The 18,116-nt window shown below is 35.8% G+C and overlaps 2 protein-coding genes across 2 annotated transcripts; one reads left to right on the top strand and one right to left on the bottom strand.

The window, feature by feature from the left end:
* Nucleotides 1-3,348: 3,348 nt before the first annotated feature.
* On the bottom strand, nucleotides 3,349-6,543 carry LOC112167232 (probable tRNA N6-adenosine threonylcarbamoyltransferase, mitochondrial). The gene is made up of 11 exons (XM_024304224.2): nucleotides 6,243-6,543; nucleotides 6,109-6,153; nucleotides 5,619-5,693; nucleotides 5,217-5,313; nucleotides 4,943-5,033; nucleotides 4,794-4,843; nucleotides 4,379-4,569; nucleotides 4,149-4,234; nucleotides 3,828-3,903; nucleotides 3,626-3,709; nucleotides 3,349-3,531 (listed from the first exon to the last, which is right to left on the bottom strand). The coding sequence occupies exons 1-11, from the start codon at nucleotides 6,495-6,497 to the stop codon at nucleotides 3,349-3,351; spliced, it is 1,233 nt and encodes a 410-aa protein (XP_024159992.1). The 5' UTR covers nucleotides 6,498-6,543.
* Nucleotides 6,544-11,341: 4,798 nt separating this feature from the next.
* On the top strand, nucleotides 11,342-16,307 carry LOC112167225. Its single transcript, XM_024304213.2, has 4 exons — nucleotides 11,342-11,376; nucleotides 13,552-14,198; nucleotides 15,965-15,984; nucleotides 16,077-16,307. The coding sequence occupies exons 1-4, from the start codon at nucleotides 11,342-11,344 to the stop codon at nucleotides 16,146-16,148; spliced, it is 774 nt and encodes a 257-aa protein (XP_024159981.1). The 3' UTR covers nucleotides 16,149-16,307.
* The last annotated feature ends 1,809 nt before the right edge of the window (nucleotides 16,308-18,116 follow it).

Raw genomic sequence — 18,116 nt, 5'->3', positions numbered from 1 at the left:
CATCTATTCAAGACTCTTCACTTAGTATGCTATGGACTCTGTTTGGTTTAACTTTCCCACTTGATGATTGATACTCTTCTCAGTATATTATAGAGTAGAATTAACAAGTTAATGATATATTTATAGTAAGTAATAACTTGGGGGGTTTAAATTCTTTTACACATTTATTATACTTTGGTAACTTATATAGTTTGATCTTATTGCAATTTACTTGCTTTTGTTTGGTTGTGAAGAAAGTTTTGAGAAGGAAATGGCTTGGTATTTTCAATTATGCTTCATGATTTGAGTAAAGAAACAAATTCTGGAAATGACAATTGTGGGGGTGGGACTGTGGGGAGGGTTATTGTGTGTAATATGCTAAATTTGAACTTTGATTTTGACGTGAGCAGTTTAAAGATTTGTTTTTATTAGATCATGCCTTTTCAAAACTTGTCCAATTTTAATATACCCTTCAATTGGCGAATAGATACAATGAACAAATGTTGTAACATTTTAATATTTTATTTATTATTGAAATTAATTTTGGGTGAATTTATTTTGTGTTTAAATTCAGAATTTATTTTGAATTTTATTTTGTAACTCATGGTGTTTTATTTTGATTTATTTTGGGTTTTAATTCTTGTAACCTATGGCTTTTGGTTACTACCCTATTAATGGTAGGGAGTGTCCTAAGAGCCTATAAATAGCACCATTTGTTGCATGCTCAAACATATCATTGCTTTTACGTAATATTGTTACGAAACACTACTATTCGCCCATCAATTTTCTTTCCAAAATCCCCCAAAGTGTCTTGTGTGTTTTTTGGCCAAAGAAAGGTGTTCTTTTGGTGGAGCTTTGGGTTCCTCCAATTTGTGCAGATTGGTGTGAGCTACACAACTTGTTGTTGGGCTGTTGTATCCTAGAGGGGACAAGTCAAGAGATTTCTGGTGCACCGGCATTGTTCCGCAGAGGGCTTGAATCTCCTTAAAGAGAGCGAGATACCCGCGCCTCAGCCTTTTGTCAACGAGTTTCTCATATAGAAATTATAATTTTATTGTAATTTCACCAACAATTTTAAGGAGATTCAACAACATGGAGCATGCACAAGAGAAACCGTTCGACAATATGGGAAATCTCAACTTCAGAAAGATGAGTATAACTATTCTTTTTTATCTCTTGACTTATTTCTCATGCAATGTTTATGATTATAATGAACTACTCACTGTTATTCAAAGAAATGTTGAGAGGTTTTGTAGATCAACATGAAGAGAGTTCCAAAAATCCATGCGTTACAAACAAAAGGAGATTTTCTTGGAGACCTTGACGACTCGCATCCGAGTTGAGGAGGAAGCAAGAGGTCAAGATGTTCTTATGCAAGATACAAACAATGACACCTCCAAGGTAAATTTAGTATCTTCCAATAATAATATGCCCAATGGTCATTTTCATAAAAATTCTCTTATGCAGCCAAAGAAGAAAAATATGAAAAAAGTTGATAAACCTCACCAACAGAATAAAGGCAAACCAAGCTATGTGAATAAGAACCAATATCCTCCTTCAGAAAATAAGCAACAATGTACTTGTTGTTATGTTTGTGGCAAAAGTGGGCATATTGCTCGAAATTGCAATTATCGAAAACGTGAGGCTGTTCCTCAAGCTCACGTCACTGAAGAACCGATTTGCTTGAATCTTTAACTAGCTAGTACGAGTTATATGTGTGATTAGGAGGGGAAAATAAATATTTGAGAAAATGAAAAGACAAGATTGCCCATGAAATAGTTTGTGTGGTAGTAGATTTAACATTGTTATAGACGGAAGGTATGAAAATTGTGACGGATCTAAATATTGGGGTACCAATATGATAGTTTTGGAAATTGATGTACCAAAGTGATGAATGACTTTTAATTTGGGTAAAATCTTTATATGATACCTGAACTGTTACGAAATGCACTTTTTAGTACCTACAAATTTGTAGCGAGTCTAGTGGTACCTGTATTATCCATCCATTGACCATTTTAGTACTTCCGTCAATTATTCCGTTAAAGTATGGATAAAATCGTAAAACACCTATTTTTCATATTTCTTTTACAAACTTTTGATTAAACTAAATTAAAATAAATTAGACTAGGTTAAAAGAAAGATCTAGACTTGAATTTAGTGAATATCTACATTTACCTACCATCTCTATTGATTAGTCCTATTAATTGTTCGAGAAAAAAATTATCTCCAAATTAATATATATTAAATTTTCATAAAATAAAATAAAAACTAAACAAAAATAAAAGTGCTTAAATTAATTGACCCAAGTATCCCGATAACAGTGAAGAATAAATTGGGTATTATTTATCTTTTTTTTTTATGTGTCAAAATGTTTTTTAATTGTAGATATTCAATATATTAAATTCTATAATTCTAATTATGAATGAAAAGACTATTTTACCCTTACTATTTTACTTACATGAGTGTCACATGACCGCCACGTAGGCATTTTTAACGTATTAATAGACGGAGGTACTATAAGGGCTAAAGAAGGAATAGTACATGTACCACTGGATTCCCTGAAAATTTATAGGTACCAAAAAATGCATTTCGTAATAATTCGAGTACTATATGAGGATTTTATCGTTTCTTTATTTATCTATTGGTTCCTGCCCTAGATACACTTTCTACGTACAATCAAACTTGGAAACCATGAAGGATTTACGCCATTATAACACTGAGCTAGACTTAATTAGTAAACTATTCATATGTACCTATCTGGTTCATGACTGAGTCTGAAGAATATTTCATGGTGTAATTGTCCTGGGTTAATTGGGTTCCATAGGCCATTCCGCCACCACGGCACCACCAATGGGTTGACAGTTAACGGATGGTGTGTGCTTGTCCTTGAATTTGTATGCCAGTAGTGAATGGTACGTGCGTCGTAAATAATGTTGGATGATGGTAATAATGTACTACGAGTCTGTTACCAAGGAGGGAAGGGAGACGTATGACGGGACAAACGAAAAATAAGACAGATTTTTAGTAAGAAAACATAGATTGCGGCATTACTGGGGCAAAATTTGGAAGGCCGCTGTACCTCCATGGGTAAAAGTTTTCACATGGCGCCTTCTGAATGGTGCTCTGCCTACCAAGTCAGCTCCCTCTTAGAAGAGACTCAAGAGAGTATCGTTACCTGATAATTGTTCATTGTTGTGTGTTCTGTTGCGTCTGTGGAGGCAGCGAAACACGTGTTTAAAGAATGTTTGTTGCGTCTGTGGAGACAGCGATACACGTGTTTAAAGAATGTTTGGCAATTCAATGCTTTTCAACTAGGATTTGGCTGCCGTGCGAAGATGCATGGTACGTATATCAGAATTTTCTGCATGATTATATCAGAATTTTCCTTGAAATTAAAGCCAAAAGAGCATGCTGCACATTATTTGAGAACATGGGTGTTTGACGTAATGGACTTAGCATAATACTTGTGCAACACGTGTATTTTTTTTTTTTTTTTTTTTTAAGAAAAGGAAACATTGCATATAATAAAAAAGCAACACCACCAGACACAACCTGCATGGAAAGAATACAAATAGGAATCCATGCTCAGCTATATGAAGTAAAGGTGGGTTGGAGCATACAGAACCAAAAATTGCAGTTTACACACCATATGTTTTACAGAAGGTTCAATCTTCAAAGCCCATTCAATTGCTCGTTCACACCTTTCTTCCAGATGTAATACTGCAACTCTCTGCACAAGGGACAACCTTAAAGTCACAGAAGTTATAGAATAGAAAAACTCGGAACCTAAACAAGGCAAACATTTGATCAAACTGACAAGAAGAAAGGCACAGATATACACTAGTAACCTGAAAAGAGGCAGCAATATCAGCTCGAGACCTTCTATCTTCGCTAGTTGCTGAAGAAACAGGAATTGTAGCATTACTGCACAACATAAGAAACATGGGGCCATAAGAAGAAAACTACGCTAACTGACATAAATCACTAGACAAAAGACATGGTTTAGTAACACCAATCGAGAATCAGTTGTTGTGCTTAACTGAACTCTATCAGTTTCACAATCTGTGTGAGTGTGTGATAAAATTAGATTATCTTTGGGAATGTGCAAACTGGAAAAGACGCATAACTTAATTTCCAAAATGATTGTCTATATCAAAAGTTATACATACATATTTTTAGATTCAATTGCCAGCCTCACTTGAGTCTTCAGACCAGCGTACGAGAAGTTGCAATCTTTATGTAGTTTCATTGGAGTCTAGAGAAAAACAAAATGAGTACCAGATTTAGGATTCAACTTCATGTTGCAGAAATTTTGGTCATATGCTATACTTTATGTAGAACCAAACATGAAGCCTAAGGCAACTTTCTGGAAAAAAACTGTTTTAAGAAGAAAGATTACCGAGAATTTGATTGATTTTGCATCACCCTCTCGGGCAAGCTCTTCTATAGCTGGCCCACCACTTCTCCTCAAGTCAAGACCAAGCCATTTTGCTATCTTATCATATGCCTCACCAATAGCATCATCTATTGTGGTCCCAAGTTGTACATAATGACCAAGATCACGAGCAAGGATGAGTACATTGTGTCCTCCTGAAGACAGACATTGCTTTAGACACATCATTTAGTGTATTAAAGTAACTAAAAAATCATTCAAATATGCATCAGACAAGTTACCCAGGGACTTGACTCACTTGAGTATTGTCATTAGTTTCTTTTTAAAACATTAAATATTGTCATGTGGTACAAAAATGCGGATGGAAGTTGATTGAAATCTGTAAAACAACCTTATGCAGGAATGGTGTAGATTATCTTACCTGAAATAAGCAGGGCCATGAAAGGAAATTGTAGTTCTTGTTCAGTTAGCCTAGGACAAGAAATAGACAATTGTCATATGTACAAGAGTTCTCAAAACAATGTTGAAGTGCAGATATATGAGAGAGACAGAAAGTTAGCATTAAGGTACCTGGCGACAAGAGCATGAGCCTCCTTGTGATGTACACCAATAATAGGTAAGCTAAAAGTACCAGCAATTTTACGAGCTTTCTGCACACCAACTGCATAATTGAATGAAAAATTAGTCCTAAAGTACTCCTTCCTCACAATCATCCAGTGGTTGTTATACAGGGGCCAGATTAGGAGGGTACCAAACCCAACCAAATGGCATAACTGGTAATAAAATCTCGAGACAAACATACACCACTGAAATGGAAAAAAAGAAGTGATACTACTTAGTTTACCATGAAGACAAAGGCTTAAACCAGGACCAATGGTAACAGCAACTGCAGACAAATCTCTCTCGGTTAAATTAGCTTTGTCGAGCGCTTCTTGCACAACATGCAATCAACAATCAAAAATTCAGGCCGAGCTTTAAACATTTTCAATTCACCAAAAACCAAAACAATATAGTAATGAATCATTTGGATTAAAAGTGATAATATGAAATAACTAAGTCATCCAAAACTGACGTCAATAATAAATGATGACTGGCAAAGCAAGCGTAGCAAAAACAACTTAAATATAAGGATGGTGTCTACCAACACTAACATACGTATCAAATTATGTCTTAAAGTAACAGATGTCAAATCATGTAACGGATCATCATACTAAGTTGAAAGATGACTGTAATGAAGAAACAATACCCGGTCAATCACTTGCAAGTGCGCTTCTTCTGCCATTTTGGGAGCAACACCTCCATATTGAGCAAGCAAATCTGCCTTGACATGGTGAAGGCTCGAAATTAGATAAAAGTAACCACGTAGAAACATAAAGCTACACACACACAAAGTCTATTACTTTTTCCTGTTCATCATATGTCTGGACGATTTTATCGCAATATACACCATATAGTCCCGAATTAGTTTCAGAAAATGAGAATCTTTGAACATATCTTATGCATCATAGAAACTTCTTTATAGCAGATTTTCTCAAAACACCAGATAGCCTAATCACCCTCTCAAATTTTACTGCCTAACATTTTGAAGCACAAACATACACTCTAAATGGCCAGAAACCAAATAAAAATGTATAATGCACTTCACACAACTAAAACCATATGCCTCAACAAGATTGAAAAACGAAAAAATAAAAATCATAGCCATATTCTTGAACTTCCTTAATTGAGATACATACCTGAGAAGAAATAACTTGGCTGAGAATTTCACCGTTGCTTTTCTCCTGCATTCACAAACAAAACCCAAAACCCAGCTCAGTAAAAAACTCAAATTTGACAAGGTACCCAGAACCAAAGTTAAGCAATAACATACGGCGGCGGCGGCGGTGTAGTCGCAGCTGGTTTCGATGCCCAGAACAATAAGATCATGTTGGGGATACGGAGTTCGAGTTTTTGGGTCTAGAGAAGTTGGATTCTTTGATGCGGAGAAGTTGGAGGAATTTGATTTAGAAGAAATGGGAATCGAGGACATGGGCCTTGGTTTGGGCTTGAAGGGTTTTAGAGCTCTGAGAGAAACTGAGGGTTTTGAGAGGAGATTTAGGCGCCAAAATGCGGAAGAGAGGGCCATTCTGAATAGAGATGAAGAATATGGCGCACAGAGTGAGAGTTAATAGGAAGACTCCGTACTAATGCTTTGAGTGATTCTAATTTTGATTGTTTTGGGTCAAAATGCCTTAGAAACTTTTGTATCTAGTTGTTAGTATTTCCGTTAAAAAAGGGGAGAAAATTTCATTTTACCTCCATGGTATTTACACCTTAAATCATTTGAACCTTTGCACTTTCAATTCATCAAGGATGCCCTTGTACTTACCAATTTCAATCAATCTTGGCTAAACCTTGGCTTTCTTGCCAATTATTGTATGATGTATTTTGAAATTATAGTCACATACAATATAATTTTGCATGTCATATTAGTGAATCATCATCAAAGAGATGGGACTGAAAAAAAATTGCATTGGGTTCTAATTCATGATTTGCAAAGAAAGAGATGGAAAGACGAAAATGTCCTTGCAAAGAGAGCTTAAATGATGCTGTTATAACTGTAGGTATGAAAGTTATTCAGTAAAAACAAGTTGAGGTACCAAAGTAATAGTTTTGAAACTTGAGGTATTAATCTGTCGAGCAGTCTATAATTGAGGTATTTTTGTGACATTTCCCTTTTCATGTATGTACAAAGGTGTTGTGAGACCAAAAAAAAAAAGTTCAACGAATCTTGATAAGTTTTTGTGAAGTCTGACTAAATTCAAACAGCAAGCAAAGAAAAAATAGTGCTATTCAAGACTTTGTTAGCTTTGACCAATTCAAACGTCAAGCAAAGTAGGATACATTGCTATACAAAAATCAAATTATAGTCGGAGATAGGTTTCCCGTTCAAAATTAAGTTTTAAGAGAAGGACAACCTCTATTCTTTTGTTGAGGCTTCCTCAAGCTATCGAAAATATATATGGTCGTTCATGAACGGCCGAGCTTCATTGTGATCTTCTCTCTTGCCTGCATTAAGACAAATATGATCGTTCAAGAATGACCGAAGTCTTACTATAGTCTTGGCTGCTACAATTTCCAGCATTGGAATATAGCGTCATTTATGAACGGCTTGCACCAAAGAGTCTCCCATCCTTTTTTCTTTTTTCCACCGTAATTAAAAGCCTTGCACCACCAAGCAAAATGCCAACCATACTAAGCAAAGTGATTGCAGCCTCACCCTTAATATTTTCCTCAATTCCTCTCTGTAATTGCAAAAAAAATAAAATAAAAAAGGAAGTCAAAGAGAATTAAGGTAGAGCTGCAGGCTGTCGTACTGCAAAGATCGAAAAACAAAAACAGAGGGAGTGGATCCGCTCATAAGCTTCTTTAAACATAAGCTTCCTAAACTTTTCATCACAAACCGTGACGTGTCCAAAAACACATCTAATGACTCTTATCTTTCATTGTAATAATAAAAGCTTAATCCTACCTATGGCTGAAATAGGAACAATACACTATCATTCCTTATCTTCTTCTTCTGCCGCCTGTTAGCCCCTACCATCTCAATCTTCTTATTTTTCTAGATCTCTATCTAAAAGGATAAATTGCAACAATAATAACACATAGCTTCAAATTTCTGTGTTGCTAAAAATTTTACTACGAATACACAAACAAAATCACTAAGTCATGCTTTGGGGTCGAGATTCATAATTTGATAATTTGGGGCCGGGTGTTTCATTAGTTCTCTCAGATTGATAGAATTAGTCACCCACTCACACCCCTCAATTAGTTTGGTCTTAATTCAAATAGAATGATCACCACTGAAGGAAAAGAAGAACATATCAACTTGACTTGCCGTGCTGTTGGGCGATCAAACCACTGTCACAACTACCTAGAATACAATAATTTATTTCCAATCAAACCAAAGTCAAGTCACTAAATTTCTTCATTTTGCCTGGCTACTTTAGAGATACGTTTATATCAGTTCTCTCTATTTTAACTAGATTTGAATTTATATTATTTATTGAATGAAAAAAAAAATAGACCAAATGTCTATATAAATTACATAAAGTAACTTATAAGGAATAGTTTAAATGAACAACAATAATAGAGAGTTTCATCTCACTTTCTATATTTAGGAGCGAATGATGAGTCACTTAGGAGTCTATTGTAGTTGCTAAAATTGATAAAGAGTTAAACATACTCTCTAAAATAGTTAAGAAGCCAGGATAAAGTATGTGCTAAAAATGCTCTGAGCTCAATAAAGCTTGAACCATATCACTAAAAAGCAACTTAATTATTGGAATGAGGAAATTCAAGAAAGATCTCACAGGTTAATTATATCGCTTGCTCATCAATTCTTCCAACTAAGCGCTGTCTTCATGGTATTATATAAGTAATACGGGCAGTTTGTAACTTTGCGTCCTAAATTCTTAATTACTTTGCAGAAGTACAGCTGGTTAGAGACGATGAATTTTCAGATCTAGTTCATAATTCAGTATAGTGAAAAGCTATTATGGATGACGACTTGACGGTGATAAGTATCAATTTGTTACAATAAACAAAAATACGAACAATAATGACATGATTCAAACACAAGAGTGCAGCACATCTCATGCGAACTGACGAGCTCACTGAATAATTTCTCTTTCAGGTTAATATATTTGGAGGGAACGTGTTTCTATGTGCTGAATGACTAATTTTTTCCACCCAAATTTTTGGGATTGAAACATAATCCAGGCATGCGTAAAAAAAAAATTAAAAAAAACGAACCAAGGGAGAAAATTTGGTAATTTCGATGATTTTTACATTCCAAGATAATATATTAAATCTCGGGTAAATACCCGTTTGTGTTTATTCGGTCGTTGACCAAGTATATATTAAAGGGTAAGTTACCACAACAACCGTGTTGTCTCCCGGTACAAAACAAAATACAAAGGGCAATTTAGTAACTAGGCATATCCCTAACCTCGGGTCAGTTGGTTGTCCTGTATAGATATAAAAGGAGAGCTCTAAAGAAGGTGTTTTGCCTTTGGTGGAATTCAGAAGCCTAGAAAAGTGGGAGAGATCTGGAGATGATGGTCTCGTTTTATGGGAGAAGATGCCATCTCTATTGAGCAGTTTGCCCAGAAAGTTGTTATCTTCTCCCCCAATCGGAGATCTAGATCTACCAAAACACCAAAGAGAGGAACTCGGTTGGTTTTGTTTGTAACAGAAGCCAAGGTAGGTCTTGAGCTTAGATTTCGACAGCGGCTCTTAATAGGAATATGCTTTCCGATAACCTATCTACTCCTGAGCCTCCTGGAACAACAGTTTCTCCTTGCCCTTCACTTCTCTCTTGCTATGAGGCCATGACTTCACAATGTTACTTTTTTTCTTTAGAAATAAGTTGACAATGCTTTTTTTTTTTTTGTTCGTATCTGACTGATGACTATAGGCCGGGTCGGACCCAACCCTTAGACTTAAACGTTGCTACAGTTCCCACTCATATGGACCCACCAGTAGTGCTTTTAAGCCTAGTTCGAAAGCACCCGCTTCCCCTAGGTTTCTTGTTTTGCTTTTCTTCGTTTGGGTTTCGCGGTTTTCTCATAGGCATCATCGTGACCAGGTAAAATTTCACCCCGAGATTCTCTCATGCATAGTCATTTCTCTCCAAATTAGTTGAATTTTGATGAAAAGTGGCTAATGAAGTCATTGTTTAGGATCCTGAAGCTCGTTTGGTTTTGCTTTGAGCGTGGCTCTTTGATTTTGATTGCACACAATGTCGAATCCTCGTGAGGTAGGACTAAGAATCTGTTGGTGACTTTGCCTTATTAATATCATCGATTATTGCTTTTCTTGTTGGATTTTGTGACTGAATTTCTGATTTTTGTGCGGTCATTGACAAGCTCAGATTGAGTTCTCAAAATTAACCCGGTTGACAATTGTTAGTATAAAAGCAAGTAGGGATCGTTCTATCCGGAGTTGAGGGTGTTCCTGGAATTTAAACGTGAAGAAAAATAATATTAATTATAAGTATAATATATACGAAAATTACAAGTAAAAGGGGTTTTCAAATTGTTTTTATTTCTAACCTAAATTAACTAATTACATTGATCAATCAAACCATGAATCATAGATGAGATGGAGGGCAAAGATGTATGATATAGTCAACTACCATTAACACATAAACAAGATATCAAATCACAATTCACGAATCAAAACATTCACTTGGAACAAATCAATCAAGAACAAAGAGGAACGCCTACAAGGTTCTTTTTAATTTCCTTAGTTACATTAACTAGATGAACGCACCATAGTTAATCCTATTAAACAAGCAATGCTAGTGAGTGATCAATCCATTAACAAAACACATTCAACCAATAAGCACTTAGAAAGTTTGATTGATTCAAGAAAAATACGTACACATACAAGTTAGAACGCTAATCAAGCATGCAATTCTCTTCATTGATTTACCTAAGGAATTATAGGTTTTCCACTAAACAATTAAGACCTAGAACGCTAACACATCTTAATATGGATTCAATCATGCAATTCGAAACCTAAGTTAGCCATCAAAGAAATCAAAAATCATGAAAGATGGGATTAAAGAACAAAATCAACAAACATCCAAGAACATATAAAGAAATCACAAATTTATAATCTAAAAATCCTAAAACGTTTTCATGCTTCAAGGTTAAAGAAAACTAAACATCAATACACACACACTTCATTCTAACAAAGATTCGAAACATCCATTTAAAACAAACGCATAGAACGTTATAGAATCTATTTTTAAAGTTACAAAACATAGAAACCGAAAATAAAAGAATAGAGATCAAGGTTACACTTTCAAAGAAGCTTCAAAAAGGCAGGAAGGTCTTCAAAGGTGGTGGAGGATGATGCGGTTCAAGACAAGGATGGTGAATGGAGGGTGGAACTTTGCTTCACGGCTTTAAGTCTTGAACAATGGAGAGGGGCCGAAACTTTGAGAATAAAGGGAGGTATTTCAATTTTGGTTCTAGGTTTGATGATGATTTTCATGTCTAATACTCCCCTCCTTATATAGGGCATGGCTAAGCTTGGTGTCCAAGTCTTTCTCTACTTGTCTTGCATCATTCAACCAATCAAAATATTCCATGAAAAGTAGAGAACAGATCTTTCTCTTGATTGCCGAAATCTACAATGAACGTAGACCATATTTCGGCCAACTTGTACGTAGAATGTAATCAGGAAACCTAAATTGATAATTATTCTCTTTTATTTTCTCTTCCTGATTGCACACGAAGTAGATTTTCTCCCAAACTCTCCCAAATTGGAATTGCCAAAATTTTCTAGTATATTCTTGTATGTTGCACGGAAAAACAAAGAAATATGGGATTATGATTCCTCCAAGATGTCAAGAAGAGTCTAGAAACTCTTGTGCGAGTCACATACTTCAATTTTTGGGCCAGACTTCTCCAATTGGACCATTTCAAAGCCCATCTTCAAAAGTGACGCAACTTTTCATCTTCTAGAACATTCTTGAACAATCTTGAGTCATCTTGAAGCCACAACATCTCTTAGCCTTCCCAGGTCTCCTAATACCATCAGGACTCCTAATGCAAACAGATTTCCTAGTCCAAGTGGGACTCTGTCATTTCTCATTTCCGAACATCATTTTTCCGAGCTCACTCCTAGTTGACTTAAGATTCCTACTTCAACTGGGATTCCTTTTCCTAGTAGGATTAGGAAAGCTTCATTTCTCCATTTCTTTGTCATTTATGCTCCTCATTTCTTCCTTGCATTCATTTCTAACTCTTAGTGGTTCATTTCCTGCGTTTGGAGCTCAAAGATACCTAATTACAACAATGTAAGTTAGAAATGATAATGTTAAGAGAATAGCTAAGTAAAATGTGGAGAAAATAGCATTAAAAACATAGCAAATATTGCTCCTCTCAGTCATTGCAATCACAGAGCTTAGGGTTAGTTAAGGTTTTGGCAATTTGTCATTGGAATTTTGACTTGTGCTTTTACTCGCTTATTGCATTCTGAGAGTCCAGAGCTTGTTTTGCAATCTGTTTTTGAATTTTTGAAGCTCGTTTCAGTCATTGCAATACCGGAGTGGCTTGGTTCTGTTTTTGTTTCTAATGACAATATGTAAGGTTTGTATAATTGGATTTTATTTTGCTTTACAACTGAATGCATTATGTTTATATGATTTTAGAGTCCATATAATTTTCAATTTTATGGCGTATTGTATCTATTTGAGGAGCACAATCATTCACCCTGCAATGGATTGCTGTATGAATTCTCTACATATCATTTACACACTTGGTTCGGTTAGGTTATCATGAAGTGCAACTTCTTCTTAGGTACTCATTGTTCAGTTATAGTGGTAATGTGGCATGTTTTTAAGAAATATAATGCTAATATATCTCTTTGCTTTCATGATTATTGTTTATTCTGAGTTAATGTAGTTTGAGAAGCTTGTGTTTCTTTTCTTTTGCTTTCTAAAGATAATTAGCTAGGATCATATTGAAGACTATCGTCTCTTTAGTGATCGACTTCTCTTTTTATTCTATCTTCTGTGTAATCATTTTCTTAACTTGTTTTCTTCTTGAAATGTTATTGTAATAGATTCTCCTTCGATGGAAACCCGAAGCGAACTCTGTGCGGTGCAGGTTGAGTCTGCCCCGTGCTAGTCTCCGAGCTCAACATGTACCAAGGCCTGAACTGCTTCGTCCGTTTCCACCTCCAGAGATTCCTTCCTGTTGCTGATGAAGATGGACCAATTCCCTTATATCTAGTCTTCCCCATCGCATATTAGCATGGTCGCGATCCAGTAGAGATACCTGATCATGCTCCTCATGCTGAAAGGTACTTGAGTTCAGTTATTTTTACTTTTTTATTTTTGGTTGATTTTGTCCTACTCACATTATGCTTCTAAGTATACTCAAAAGAAAATGGATATTGTAATTTGTGCAAGTTTCCTATTTTGTTTGCTGTGGCATAGTGCTACTCAACTTTAGTCATGCATAAATAAGTAATTTTCTGATTGCTAGTAACTTTGGCTTATGAAGTGGGCATTGTGTATTCTAATAATTTATGAATGCCAACTTATTAGTGGTGTCCCCTAGTCCTAATTGTCAATTTTGTGTTACTTTTTTACACTCGTAAATTTGGTTTGGTGACGACAGGGGGTTAAATGGTCAGGATGGTGTCGACAATGAGGTAACCAGTCAGGTTGGTGTCCAAAGTGGGGTGATTGGTCAGTTTGGCAACAGCACTGCGGAGGATGGTCAGTTAGGTAATGGCAATGGTGAGGCCGGTCAAAATAGCATTGGTATCGCTGCATCAAATTCTGCTGCTGTGATTCGTATTACCGCAGTAAATGTTGCAGCAGCTGTTGGCAGTAGTAATGTATCTGCATTAGTTGGAGTTGCAGCAGCCAATGCTGCTTCTTCAATTGGCGTTGCAGCAGCAACAGTGGCAATTAATTCCTCTGGGAGTTCATCTGGCACGGTTACTTTTTTCCCATCATGGTTGCTTGCTCCAATGATTGGTATATCAATCTTGTTGTCTGTATCTCGTGAGACATATGTTCAGCTTGGTAGAAGTTTGTTGTGGCGAATTGTGTGGAGTTATCTTCCTTCGTTCTCTCCTTGGTCTACACCTTCTCCTCCATCAACTTCACAACTGTTTTTGGCTATTGTTGTTGGCTTTCATAGTTATGTGGCTCAAACAGCTGTACTTCTTGTTTCCATGTTACCAAGTGGTCTTTCAAGCATGGGAATGATGAGCTTTTTGCTCAAGTTTCTTCTCTCATTTGGCATCACTTCTATTCCAGCCATTGATAGGAGCACAATGTGCGACGATATTAATGACTATATGCCCCATTTTAGCCTTGTTTCTCCCTTAGTTTCGTGTTTTGAGTCATTGAGTCGTTTTTAGAGTCTTGTTGAGTGTTTGGCGTGAAATAAGTGGAAAATGCAAAATTCATGAAAAATTCGAGTTGGATCAGGATTCCTCACCGTTGACGTTTTTGCGGTCTTTACATTTTAATTCCCTTTTCTTTTCTCTAAAAGAAAATCTGATATTCTCTTGTTTGTTATAGGAAACCTTGACTGGTGGAACCCTTGGAAACAACAATGATGGAATAAAAAAATAAAGCATTTAAGACGTTTGACCAAGCAATGAAGAAGGGAAATAAAGGAGAAAGGCGTTTTCAGTTGGGGAATAAAGGAGAAAGACGTTTTCAGTTGAGGAATAAAGGAGAAAGACGTTTTCAGTTGAGGAATAAAGGAGAAAGATGTTTCAACTGGAAAATAAATAAAAGAAAGACGTTTTAGCTTGTTAAGAGACCCCATTATGAGATGAATTAAGACCATAAAGGAGACGTTTCAGCTGGAAAATTAAAGGAATTATGATGCAATCCCATCCGTCCAAATGATGAAAGGTATGATCGACAAAAGCCAACCAATGCTCTCCTATAAATAGGCAACGTCCAGAACAGAATTGGCATCGCTTCCTGGTCGATCACTTCCTGGCCAAAAACTATTCGAAGACTCGGCCCAATTCACTCCTCAAACCTCCAACACCTACAAAACCGTGACCACCATCCATCCATCAATCTACGAAGTTCTTAGGCGTCGAGTCAAGGACGCTCCACCACCATAGTAGAGACGAGTTTATCACCTTATTGCCAAGCCGCTAAGGAAAGCTTCAAAGTGTAACTATGACGCTATTTACAATTTTTGTTTTGGTTTTGTGTGTTTGGATTTGCAAGTTGTGTAATTGGAGACATGAAATTTTCAGAATATTTTTATTAATATTTTTGAGATTTTCAGTTTATTATTGAGTTAATTTCGAGAATTCTTTTATGATGCATGTTACAATCTTGTGCCTTTTTACGTGTTTAGGTAATTTTCAGAGTTAGGTTCATAGGTTTGCATGCTAGAATAACGGTGAGAGTTCTTGTGTGTTTGCTTAATTTGCCAAGAGTAATTGTTATTTGTTAAGACGCTGAGTTAAACAAGTAGTAATTAGTTCTAACGAGTGGTAAAAATCATGCTTTAATAATTAAACGATTTTGAGAAATTATGTGTCAAATTATATGAGTAATGGTTAATTTGCACGTGTGAGTTGATTCGAGGGTTAGATAATACTACTAATTAAGAGAATTACGCTGAGTGTTTTCGAAAATTAGTAGTATTAGGCTTGGTAAGGACTTTTCTGATCTAAGCCTACATTAGAACGAATCAGATAAATGGATTGATCCGTTGATGCTTTTCATTTGGGCTCTTATCTAGGCATTTAAGATGGACACATTTTTATAGCATGTTGAAATGGATTTTCTGTTTTTACTCTTAGTAATTTCCGAGTGGTAGTGGTCTAGATTAGGGAAGTCGATTATTGTATATAGGTTTATTTGTTTTTTTTTTTTAAGTAGATTAGGAACCAAATTTGAAAACCCCCATTTTATTATTTTATTTGTTAATTGACCTTTTAGTGTAGGTGTATCCAACAATCCCCGGACTGAACGATCCCTGCTTATCCTATACTGACAACAACATTTTGCACGGTTAAATTGTGAGGCTATTTTAGCCGCATCAGCCATTATTGTTCATAAGGTAAGGTGTTACAACTATTGTTTTCATTGTCTATTAGTTTTGTTATCCATTGTTTTTAATTGATATATGTTCAATTGGCCTACTTTGTGCAGGTGTTTCTTCGCCTTTTTCTCTCTGAACTCTGCTTTACATTCCCAGTTGTATCTGTAGATATGGAATACTAGTACGCATGGTGCCCGGCATTTTTTCAATGATAACACGGTCTGGAGTGTGTTCATATGGAGTACTTCTGAAGCCTGGGCTATTTCAAAGTGGTAGCTTTTTTGAAGTGGTAGTTTTTGTTAATGGTGGTTAAAATTTGTGTTGATGTGATTCATGTTCATTTGTCAAGTATAGGAAAGTGAACATGGGAGTATTCAGAGCACCGCCGTGCATTTGCACCAACACAAATAAATGGTTAGATTGCATTAAATACACTTTTTGTTTATTAAAAATAAAGTTTATAATAAATATCAAGGGTTGAGATTATTTTACAAGGGTTGGGTTACTTGCACCGTCGGTGCATAGAATAATTTCCAAGCTGCTAGAAAAAAGTATCTGTACAATGATTCAAATTGCTCGCATTTCTTTCCATAAGGATTTTAAACAGTTAGCAGTATGCTACTATGCTTACACTAACTTCCCTTCCTGAAATGTGTTTGTGTATATTTGTATTTACTTCATCTGGAACAGAAGTGCAGTTCTATTGACCTCACCTTCTGCATTACGATCTTCACCAAGATACCAGAATTAATTCTTTATTCTGGAAAAAAGACACTAGCCCATTGGTTATGGACCTATGGTTATTCAGTAGGATTTTTTGGTTCAAGGCATGTTGTAGTCGCGACATGTTCTCTATCCAATTTACTTTCCCCAAAAAGGACTGTGCATGTAATCTTCGACCTAATCTCTGGTTTGCATATATGAAAGAACCAACCCAACACATCAATTTCGAGAATGAAGAAACCAAACAATCAATTTCGAGTTTTAAATGCCCTTCGATCTTCTCCAAAACACAAACCCAAAAGAAAAGGCAACCATTAAATTGTATTAATATAATCCCAGTAAAACAGTTTGATCTAGTTTGAATCTCATCCAACAATTTGATCTAGTCATCATCCAAAAAAAACAATTTGATCTAGTTTCTTCTCTTCTGAAACTTTTACCAGTAAAGGGAGCTTCCACCAGTGTAATACTGTAATATCGTTCTTTAGTGAGCCCGGTTCTTATGTTTTTCATTTTTTCCTTGAATTATCTAACATTGACTTAGAAAACTGATGATGTCATTTGGATGGAAAATGACGTCAGATAAAAAAACAAAAAGGTAGTTTTTGGGATTCCAGCCACCGGGTGTGCTAAAGCCGTTCTCTGATAATTAAGCTGGTAATTGTGTAAACGAGCAGGCATAGGGGTCTAAACACCCTTATTTTGTGGTAGGCATGCTAATATTTAGGGAGTCTTGACATGGTTGTAGACTTGTGTAAAGTCACCAATTCAATGTATAGTTAAAGTTACACTATAAACCAACTATTCAAGCATCAGTTATTACAGAGTCCAATAGTGCTCTATACACTTCATCATCATAACACTATTAGTTTGATCACTTAACCAATGCTAATTCCATGGAAAAACGAAGAAAAAACAAGGTGCATGCCAAGAATACACCGTGCATGCCCCAAACTCCAAATATTTATGATTCCATCACCTCTTAATTAAGATAACTTTTCCCTTCATACATAAGTTTATATATTTGATAGGGTGTGTATATTTGATGAAGTAGTAAGAGAATAAATTCCCATTTGAGAGGTCATGTGTTTGAGCCTTATTAAGGGTTGAGAGGGGTGAGATGGCCGCTTTTAATATTTCCTTCATGCATGTTTAAGCACTGTTCATCCCCACATACTAGGTCAATTAAAATACAATATTTTGTATACATTTTTCTTGCCACGTGGGATACATCACATATATGAGAATATGAGGTATTTCCACGTCGAAAGTTTCAATATTGCCTAAGAGTTCATATATATGATTGAGTTTTTCTATCTATATTTAGATTAGATGCTCTAATTTTTATAGTTTTGAAACGGGCAGCCAACATCTAGTTTGGCTCGGGTTTGGTCATAGATGAAATATGAATGAGCATGTGAGAATTT

Source organism: Rosa chinensis, chromosome 1, assembly GCF_002994745.2.
Source record: "Rosa chinensis cultivar Old Blush chromosome 1, RchiOBHm-V2, whole genome shotgun sequence".
NCBI lineage: Eukaryota > Viridiplantae > Streptophyta > Magnoliopsida > Rosales > Rosaceae > Rosa > Rosa chinensis.
The sequence above is the reverse complement of the archived record's forward strand: the minus strand, read 5'-3'. Positions and strand labels throughout refer to the sequence as shown.

Excerpts from the sequence above, each read along its gene's own strand:
- LOC112167232 (XM_024304224.2), bottom strand. The coding sequence starts at position 6,497 with ATGGCCCTCTCTTCCGCATTTTGGCGCCTAAATCTCCTCTCAAAACCC. Across the intron at positions 5,314-5,618 it reads ACTTGCAAGTGATTGACCGG|GTTGTGCAAGAAGCGCTCGA; the intron begins GTATTGTTTCTT and ends TGTTGATTGCAT. Across the intron at positions 3,904-4,148 it reads GCAATTGAATCTAAAAATAT|TAATGCTACAATTCCTGTTT; the intron begins GTATGTATAACT and ends TATGTTGTGCAG.
- LOC112167225 (XM_024304213.2), top strand. The coding sequence starts at position 11,342 with ATGGAGAGGGGCCGAAACTTTGAGAATAAAGGGAG. Across the intron at positions 11,377-13,551 it reads AACTTTGAGAATAAAGGGAG|GGGGTTAAATGGTCAGGATG; the intron begins GTATTTCAATTT and ends TGGTGACGACAG. Across the intron at positions 14,199-15,964 it reads ATTTGGCATCACTTCTATTC|CAGCCATTATTGTTCATAAG; the intron begins CAGCCATTGATA and ends TTTTAGCCGCAT.